At 40.0% G+C, this 9,426-nt stretch overlaps 1 protein-coding gene across 1 annotated transcript in view; it reads left to right on the top strand.

Moving 5' to 3' along the window:
- Positions 1 to 239: 239 nt before the first annotated feature.
- The window catches only part of PLPPR1 (phospholipid phosphatase related 1), a 72,593-nt gene continuing 63,406 nt past the window's right edge, over positions 240 to 9,426 (top strand). Inside the window, exon 1 of the mRNA XM_054397889.1 lies at positions 240 to 302. Coding sequence (XP_054253864.1) covers positions 240 to 302 — 63 coding nt within the window. The remainder of the gene's footprint in view (positions 303 to 9,426) is intronic.

Genomic DNA, 9,426 nt, shown 5'->3' with positions numbered 1-9,426 from the left:
GGTGATTTTGTACAACCACAAGCTAGACCTTGACACTCTTTTTAGTCTGTATCCCTGGTCTGATGTTCAGTGCTCCATGTTACAAACATGCTCCATGTTATGCTCCATGTTATGTTATGTTAGCATTACGTTAAATGTGGAGGTTGTAAAAAAGTGAAACATACTAAAATACCTTTGTTTTTTTCTTTTTCAGAACAATAAAATTTTGAATAGTGCCTCCCCAAGAAGTGTGATGAGAAATGGCTTTAGGAAACAATACCCAGAGAAGTTATTCCATCATCCCCTGCTTCATCTTTGTTGAGGTGAGTGCAGCATTCAGTTTCCAAGGCTGTGTAAAAGGCAGCTCTGTCCTGCAGGAATTAAACCAATTGCTGACCACTAGTCCTGTGGTATTAGGTAGTCAACAGGCAGTACCTTCAGTACCTGATTGCTCATCTTCCCATTTTCCTCAGTCTGTATCCCCATCTTGCTGCTGCCCAAGGCATTAGCCCTTGTTTAAGAAAATCTCACAGTCTAATGGTTCATAGGCTTAGGAAGCAACACTCAGCTCTGATTCCAGTTTGCATGGAACACACAGTTTATCAAGCACGCTTATTCTTTGAGTGTGTTGAAGGAGCTTGACTAGTATGAAGGCTGAGAATTGACTATCAGTGAAGTTACAGAAGTGGATGATGCTACAGTGGATAATGGCTCCATGTCTTTGTTAAGGGTAGAGGATTTTTTAAAAATTGGCTTACTATTTTGCTCTGTATAAATTGCTTTTTTTTTTCTTTTTTCTTTTTTTTTCTTTTTTTTTTTTTTTTGGTGGTACTTCTTTTACTTTCCTAACATTGCTAGGCTGCTCAAAAACATTATCTGAATCAATGAATGTTCCTCTGGTGCTTATAAGGCTGGGATGGATTCCCTGGCAAGGGTAGCAACTCTGGGTTTCCAAAGAGAATGAAAGCTTCCATCAAATTTAGCTGGTGAAAAGGAGTTAACTGTCTGTGACTGACCATCTTCAGAGTGGCCTGTCTGATGTAACTTGGATTCAATATTCACTCTTTGGCCCAGATTTTGTGCTGACTTAGAACTGTGGAATCATGGAAAGGTTTGGGTTGGAAGGGACCTTTACACGTCAACTAATCCAACCCCCTTGTAGTCAGCAGGGACATCTGTAACTAGGTCAGGTTGCTCAGAGCCCTAAACAACCTCACCCAGAATGGTTGCAGGGATGGAGCATATGAAAGAGGCGAAAGGCCAAGGAATTTCATACCACAGCCAGCCACACTTCACCTTGATGTTTGTCACTCATGGGACAAATACAGTGGCAACTTTGTGCTCTTCCACAAGAGAAGCACTAAGAACAGTGAAAAGTTTAATTGCAATGCTTTGTGATGTGTAAGGCTCACGCCTATTGTTTTCCCTGAAATCCTGGAAGCGTTTGAGTGTGTTGCAGGAGCATGCATAATGGTCACTCTGAATGGTTGCTTTCCAGAGCTACTGAGCATTGACCTTTCCCCAGGGATATGGGAAAAGCATTCAGTTGTCCAGGACCTCTCTAATACTTACTCACCTGGAGTCCATTCCTCAGGGTATCTTCTCCAGCCAGGAAACAGAGTTGTCTGCCATGCACTCCTTGCTATCTGTACTACCAGCTTAGCCCTAAAGCAGAGTCAGATGATCCCTGCATGCTTAAGCTAGTGACTTGAATGGGCCTTTCTTGCAGGAGGAATCTGACCAATTGGAAGATGAGGACAGAGGAAATGCCTAATAAATCTATGGTGAAGCTTGGCACAGGGCCTTCCCAGCTGCAGCCACAGCAGACATCAGAGTGGGAAGGTGGCTGAGACTTGTAGGACTTCATAGGGATTTGTCATTAACATACTGTCCAGCTTTCTGAGCAATGTCTGTGTATGCTCCCTGGCGAAACTGAGGAGCTGTTCCGACTGAGACAATGGGTCACTGCTTTATTCCATCAGCCAGAGAAAGAATGGGTAAAAATGTGGGAAAATTAGTAATAAGTTCAGGAGAAACCAAATGAACACCATCAGGAATGAAGTATCTCAAATTTATTGCTTAAACAGGCAACTTTGAAAATTTTTAGTCTTTAAAATGTATGAATGATGAGTCTGGTTGGCAGCCTGTGACAGAGATATAAATTGTCCTTCCTGTAGACAAGACTGACATGAGTAAAAGAGTAAATCTTTTTACAGGAGGCAGAGAAAACAATTTTTTTTGCCTTGTAAGTGTACTTTCCTTGTCCTTTTATATACTTGCCATGCTGATTAATATACCATTTTAAATTAAAAATCAGTCAAAAGCAGAGAGGTAGTGACTGAAAAGACCTTCTCACTTCTATATTTCTTCCCCTCTTTGTCCAGAATATGGATTTTTAATGTAGCACTACTGGAACTACAAATTCATGGAGTTATGTCAAGCATTGTAGCATTAAACAAGAGGAAATCTAATTTCCTGCTGGGAATGCAGAGATGATTGATAGTAGCTGTTCTATCTGAAAAATTCCTGTAAATCTTCAGGCTCTGCAGGTGTTTTTCTTTCCTACTGCCATGCTTCTGAGACAAAAAGAAGTGGGTTTTGGATGACCTACCGCAGACACCAAGCCCTTTTCTGGATTGCTTGTGTTAGGACGGGATCTGGTTTTGTAGCTTTGAAGCAGCTGTATTATTAGCTGTGCAACACCTTGCTGCAGCTGCTAAAGGTAGACACAGGACAGTTTAATATAATGGTACCTGCTCTTCTGGTAACATTTTTTATAAGCTAAAACAATCCAGCAATAGACAGGTTATGTGATTATGAGGAGGAAAAGAGAAGGTCAGTGAATATTACAATAGGCCTGTTCTCCAGAATGTGCTGCCTCCTGCCACTGTCTCCCATGGAATGTGGCCATGTAATTAAAAGTTTTTAGATATTTACTCTTAAGAATAAAATGCTGAGCCCTTATGGTCATATTAGATGCTCGTCCAGTAGATACTTGCTAACTGCCCAGCATGCAGAGTATGTTCAAAGAAGTTGTGATGGCAGTGGTGGAAATGAGCTGTCACAAACTATTTGGACATTTTAAAACCGTTATGCTTCAGTCTGTACAAATGTGACACTTTTAATTTCAGCAGTTATTCACATTTCCATTTTTTTCTATTTAATTGTCCTCATACTGAACTAACTTGTAGCAGTTAGTTATTAAGAAACCTGACCTGAAGATGAATGGCTCATTATTAAAACTTAAACTCTGTGCCTGACTCTACAAATTCCTTTTTATGTTCAAAATATGAACTTTTTAATAATCCAGAGATAGCATGTGATGTCTAATCTGTAATGACAGAAACGTTAAATCAACATTTTCAGTTCTCAATTAGAAACACAATGTCACGCTGTAAGTACATTTAAAGGCTAAATAGAAAATCATTAAACTAATTTTTAGCCACTTATCAAATTTGAGTCCTTCTCCCATATAATGCAGGCAGCTATCTGGATAGTTCTTTATTGTATTATAAGAGGTATCATTATAGTCTGGCCTTTGTCACCAAGTGCCTATGAGGATTTTGTACATTACATTTTGTTAAACACATAAACAATTAATTAGGATGTACCTGAGACTACTATTCTCCTTTTCCCTGACATCCCCTGTAGCACTGCTTGCAGTCAGCATCAGTGACAGGAGTCTTCAAGGGGGCTCTTGCTCAGAGTCTTCGAGGGGGCTCTTGCTCAGCCTTGGCTTACACTTTGCAACATGTTGGTTTACAAGAGGTTGCAACAAGATGAGACCAATTTTGTTCCTCATTCAGCTGGCATGTGCCAGTGCTTTGAGCAGTGTACAGACAGTTGAGTCCATGAGGACTGATGCTGTTAGCTGCTGATGATTGTTAAATAGAAAAGCAGGATGTCCTACTCTAGTAGCTTCTAGAGCCATTTGGAGTCAGCTATAGACCCAGAGCAAAGGCTATGGAACTCCTAGCTGTTGATATGTGTGCTGGTTTGAGGCCAGACAGATCCTCTCTTGCCCCGAGAGGGGCAAAAGAATGACACACAAACGGACTGGAGAGTGATGGAAAAGTTTAAATGGAAAAGCAATTGGTGAAACTACAGAATCTACAAAGCATAGTGCCAAGAATAACCCAAAGTGTACAGAGCCCCTTACACAACATGCAGAGGCCTCCTAACTCTTCCCTTCTTCCCACCTGAGGGTATACCCAAACCCCCAGGGCTCTTTCTTCCCCCTCCCACTGCTAGGCAAGTCTCAGGCTGGCCAGGTCTGAGACTGCCCCCCCCCCCCACCTCCACTCTCCTCCTGTCATTAGGCCTAGACAGGCCTAAGAGGCCTTGAGATACTCCCCCACCGTTACCTGATAAGAGAGCATCTCCCATGGGAGCAGAGAGGGGAGAAAGAGGCAGAGAATGACTTTACAGATGGATTTGTAGGGCACAGGATTTATGGGTAGAAGTGTGCCGTTTCCTGTGTCCACCTTATTGAGCTGGACACTCAGAACACCAGGGGTGTAGCTAATGTGGCAGTAACAGGAGGCACCCAGCCTGAACTGCCACAACATGCCTTTCATCTATCCCAGCAAATGCAAACAGTGCACAACTGCAGCCTATTAGAGGATTTGTTGGTGGCTGGGAGTGATCACTAAAGTGGTCTTACGGGTTGCAGACAAGAGTGAGAGAAAGTAGAAGAAACAGTATCTTGGATGACAAGAAAAAAATTCTCATATATTCGTCCTTTTTCACATACATTTGACTTATGGTAGCATTTGTTACCAAAACTCTTTGTGGAGCATCTCCTCATTCCTTCTTTTGCTGGGACATGCCTGACAGTGTGCTATTAGAAGCATCTTTAATGATGCTTCACGGCTCTCTCACTATTTTGCGAGCTCTCTTTGCAAGGCTGGATCCAAGGAGTGCTATGCTACATCCTTCCACATAACATCCACATGTGTACTTGTTGTAGGTGAGGAAAGGTAAAATCACAACTGTTGGAGGAGCATTTTGAGTGCAGTGGCTCAATTTTCTGCAGAGACTCGATTGTCAGAACAATTAAACTCCTTAAGCTCCTTCAGATCTAGGCAACACGAGGTGTAATGAGAGAAACGCAATGCCTGCTGAATCCCTGTTCTTTCCCTAGAGGACTAGTCAGCTACTCTGAGGGCTAGATCTGGCAGTGTTTTCCATGTGCTGTGGTCTTTCTTTGTTATTATTCATCTGGTTTTGGATGTTAGCTTTCTAGAACAAAACTCATGTTAGGGGGAGCGTGGAAGAGCTGAGTACAGTCTGGCTTTGAATTTGGTGGGTCAAAGTGATTATACTTGCTTTTGCAGGCTATTTGATGCTTATTATTAGTGACATGAAGTGTAATGTGATGTGATAGTTGCATTTTCAAATAGATGTTGGAAGGACAGTTGCATGCTATGGGAAAACAGCATCCCCACAGTGTATATGACTTCAGGGGGAAGGTATGCAAACAACTTTCAAGCCATCGTGTCTCTTCCAATAGTGGCTTCTAAGGAAGCAATAAGCAAGCAACAAGCAAGCAACAAGCAAGCAACACTTCCTCTTTTTCCTGCAGAAACCCTCTCATTTCTTCTGAGTCAACAGCAGTTATGACTACAATAGGTCCACAGATAATAAATGGAGACATTTATTCTGGAATTTCTGCTGATGCAGTGCTTTCTGTTTCTTTTTCCCTCCTTCTCACACTACAAGTCTGACGTCTAGAGTTGTTTCAGAGTGGGAGGTATCTGAGGATCTATTTTCAAGTACAGTTACTTCTAAAGGAGGCAGACACATTAGAGGTGTGTATTTGCACATGAAAACACTGCAGTTTTTTGGCACTAGATTTAATTAAACTGTCTTAAACTGATCAAAGAGCTACTGAATACTAAGTGACTTTAATATGACTGATTTACATGCCACATTATTCTTTATTGTGGATTATTATAATTCTAATATTGACCAGTCAGTAACGGCAAGCTCACATATGTGGCACCATTGAAACTAAAAACATTGCCCAACTTTCAAATTCTGTGATCTGAAGATCCTGCTTTTTCCACACTAAATCCATTATTCTGCCCTCAGGAAAGATTTTGCAGGCAGAGTGGAAACTGTTTCTTCTTGACAGCTCAATATATAACACACTGCAAAGAACTGAAGATTTTATAAGAAAAATCTATTCTCTCCTTCCCCTCTATAAATAAAATGGAAAATGCTGCAAGATACAGCTCTAGTCTGACATCAATTCTGATATAAACTCTGATTTGAATGGTAGGTATGTTGCAGCCGCTTATGATCTCTGTTTCTATTGGTGGGGTAAATTTTTGTTTACTTTTCACTAATTTATTTGGCCAGATTGAATCATCTCCAAATATCAGTTCAGACATAATTTAAGAAGGAAAAAAAAGAAGTTTCCACTAACAAAAGCACAGAAGGAAAACATTCTTCTTTCTCTGCCTGCCTACATTTTCCTGCCAGTATGTTATGTAGTCAAGCCAACAGCTGAACTACTCTTTAGCAGGAGAATTTCTGCAATACTCAAATCATTTGTGTAAGTGAGACAAGTGCCTCTTGAACTCCTCTTTGTCATCAGCATCACAGCAGGGTTTAGGGAGCTATGAAAAATAAGTGCATTTAGAAGAGTCATGACATATGTGGCATTTTTAATTCTATTTTTTTATTTAGGTGTTCTGAAAACTCAGAACATTTTGCATATTTGGGTGTACTGACTGGTGCCCTCTAATTGTGAGCAGGTTTGGAGATAATGGAAGGTCTTTTTCTATGTGCTGTGGTCCGCAAAACAACATTTTTAAGAGGCATTGGATATATCGGCAGTTACTCCATGTTCCTTTAAAAATCAGACACTTCTCTCATAATTAAAACTTGCTGGTTGCATTAGAGCTTTCATCATGTGATTAAAATTGCATAAAAGACATAAAAACATAGGATTGAAGGTTTGGATATTCCAATTACTTTTTTAAATTTTGGCAAGGTAATGTCCAGTTTTCCTAGAATACACAAAGAAATCTACAGAGATTTTAATATAGGTATTAACTAAAAAGGCATCCCAAGTTTAATTAACTTCTAGATAGTTACGGTGATCGCAAGTGTTCTGTAGCAGTATCCAGTTTCCACTATATAAGGCTTTTTGATTTTGTTTCCTGCTAAGGCAGAGAAGAAGGATTTTCCAGCAGTTTGTGAGTGCTGGCTCAGTCAATTCCCTTGCTGCAGGAGTCTTGCACATAGCTATTTGCAACCCTGTGCCTTGTTTCTCCATCTGTGCCACGCAAGCAGTAGTGCTGTGCTGCTCCACTGGGATTCTCTGAGGACACAATGCCCTGAGGGACGTGTCATGTGCTGGTGTTGTATAAACTGCCTGTCATTAGATCCTCTAGTTAGACCAACTGTGCGAATTGATGGTGACAGTTGCTGTGCAAATTCAGAGGAGCTCGTCTTGTAGCAGGGTGATGCTTCTGCATAATCCCTGTGCTTCAGTCACTTCATCTTCTTGGAGTTCATTGTTTCTTGTTTTATTGACTCAGCACATGTATCTGTTTCTCTTTGTTGTTCCTTCTAAATGTCTTTTTATGTTCCCCATTTGCCAGCCATTCCTTATTGTTTGCTTGCTTTGTCTCTCCACCACCTACCTCCTTTGTTCCAGTTGACTGGATAACTCCGTGTTGTAAAATTGGCTTAATCTCAGTGAATAAGTGTCTTCTGAGTGTTGGGTTGGTTTTGTGAGATGCAAGGCAGCTTCCATATTACTTGACTATAAACTAAATCTTAATTTTTTGAAACAATACTCATTCTAGACCCTTCAGAATTAGGTGAAAAGCACAGAAAACACATGGCCAAAATGGGCCTTCTGGAAAACAAGCAGATTATTGTTTGATTCTTCTCAGCTTCTTGAGGACAATTTAAAACTAACATTAAGGGACTGCCCAAGAGGGATTAGCTGCTTTACTGCATCTTTAAAACGTAAATGAAAGGACTGTGTTGTTGCTTGCAGACATGCCTATTTTGTACTCTCCCTCTTTATCCTGAAGATTTCTCATCACAAATAATCCCTTTCACAACCTAAATAACATCCATGGGCTTGTACCAAAGAATTGGGTGTGTTTTTCAAGGAAGAGATTAAAGGTACCAAAAATCCTTTGTTTTTATAAGTAATAAAAAATACATTTCATAGTAGAGTAAAACGGTCTATACAGACAGCTTTGTAAGAGAAGGAATTATGTGGGGTTTTTTTTTTTAATTATGCAGCAGTTAGGCAGATTGAATTTGCTTTGGTTTTTAAGTAGAAATGCATTTTGCCAATTTGTCAGTTAAAAGACCCCATAGCTCTGGCAGATTACTGCTAGAAAAGGCAGTAATCCAAACTGAATCTATAGAGATTTTAATAAAATTGGTTGTAAAACTGGGCACCATTCATGCCAGATTTTTTTGTATTATATATGCAGAACTCTATAAGCCATGTTTGAAGCCTTCTTTAATTAGGCTTAAAATAGACAGCAATGTGAAAATACATATGACACAATATGTAACATGGGCAGCTGTCTGCCTATGGGAACAGAGTGATATTATCAGTGAAGATTGATGCTGAATTTTTCCCTCCTTCCTTTTCAGAAGAATACTTAAATTTTTATGTTTCTTGCAGATTGAGGCAGAGCAGTTGATGTGCTACTTTTTTTTGTTGTTTACATACTTCAAAGAGTGAAGGTGTTTCCTATTTTCATTCCCAAGCACATGATGCTGAGCTATTCATTTGTCCAGATTACAACAGTTTGGAGATCATTGCAGGTGCAGTGCATTATCATATTATTGACTCCTCTGTGACACGATTGTACCATTTCCTCTGGTCTGCACCTGTGAACATACATTTTTAATCTGTTCTTTAGGAATATCCATCCCAGTGTTTATTTAGTCACATGAAGTTTTGAAAAGGGTGGAAATAAATTAATAGGGACTCAAAAATCCATACTTAGTAACTGTAAATACAACAATTCCCAGTAGGAAAGATCTGAGAAATGTCAGACCAAAGCAAGATGCTTAAATATCAAACGTAACAACATTTTGGGTACCAAGAGATTTTTTTCAGATGTCTCTAAGTATCGTGTCCAATTTCATCAGGCTTGCAAAGGACGTCTGGCTCCTGACCAGACATTGAAAAGGAGGGTTTTGTTTTTGCAGTGAAGTCATCAGGATCAGTCACACAGCAAACAGATTTGTACAAGTGACACAGTTTTGAAAGAACATTGACATTTTCTGCTCTTTAGAAATTCCAACATACTGTAAGGACCAGCTTTAGGAATCAGCCTGCCAAGTCTTTTGCTTCCTTTAAAAAAAATAAGGTATTGCACCAACATGGAATTCCCCCAAGCTTCTGATGGATTGTTTTGATTCCTTTGTGTGGGAAGCAAATAGCTTCTCCTAAATAGT

Source organism: Indicator indicator, chromosome Z, assembly GCF_027791375.1.
Source record: "Indicator indicator isolate 239-I01 chromosome Z, UM_Iind_1.1, whole genome shotgun sequence".
In the NCBI taxonomy this organism is placed as follows: domain Eukaryota; kingdom Metazoa; phylum Chordata; class Aves; order Piciformes; family Indicatoridae; genus Indicator; species Indicator indicator.
The sequence above is the reverse complement of the archived record's forward strand: the minus strand, read 5'-3'. Positions and strand labels throughout refer to the sequence as shown.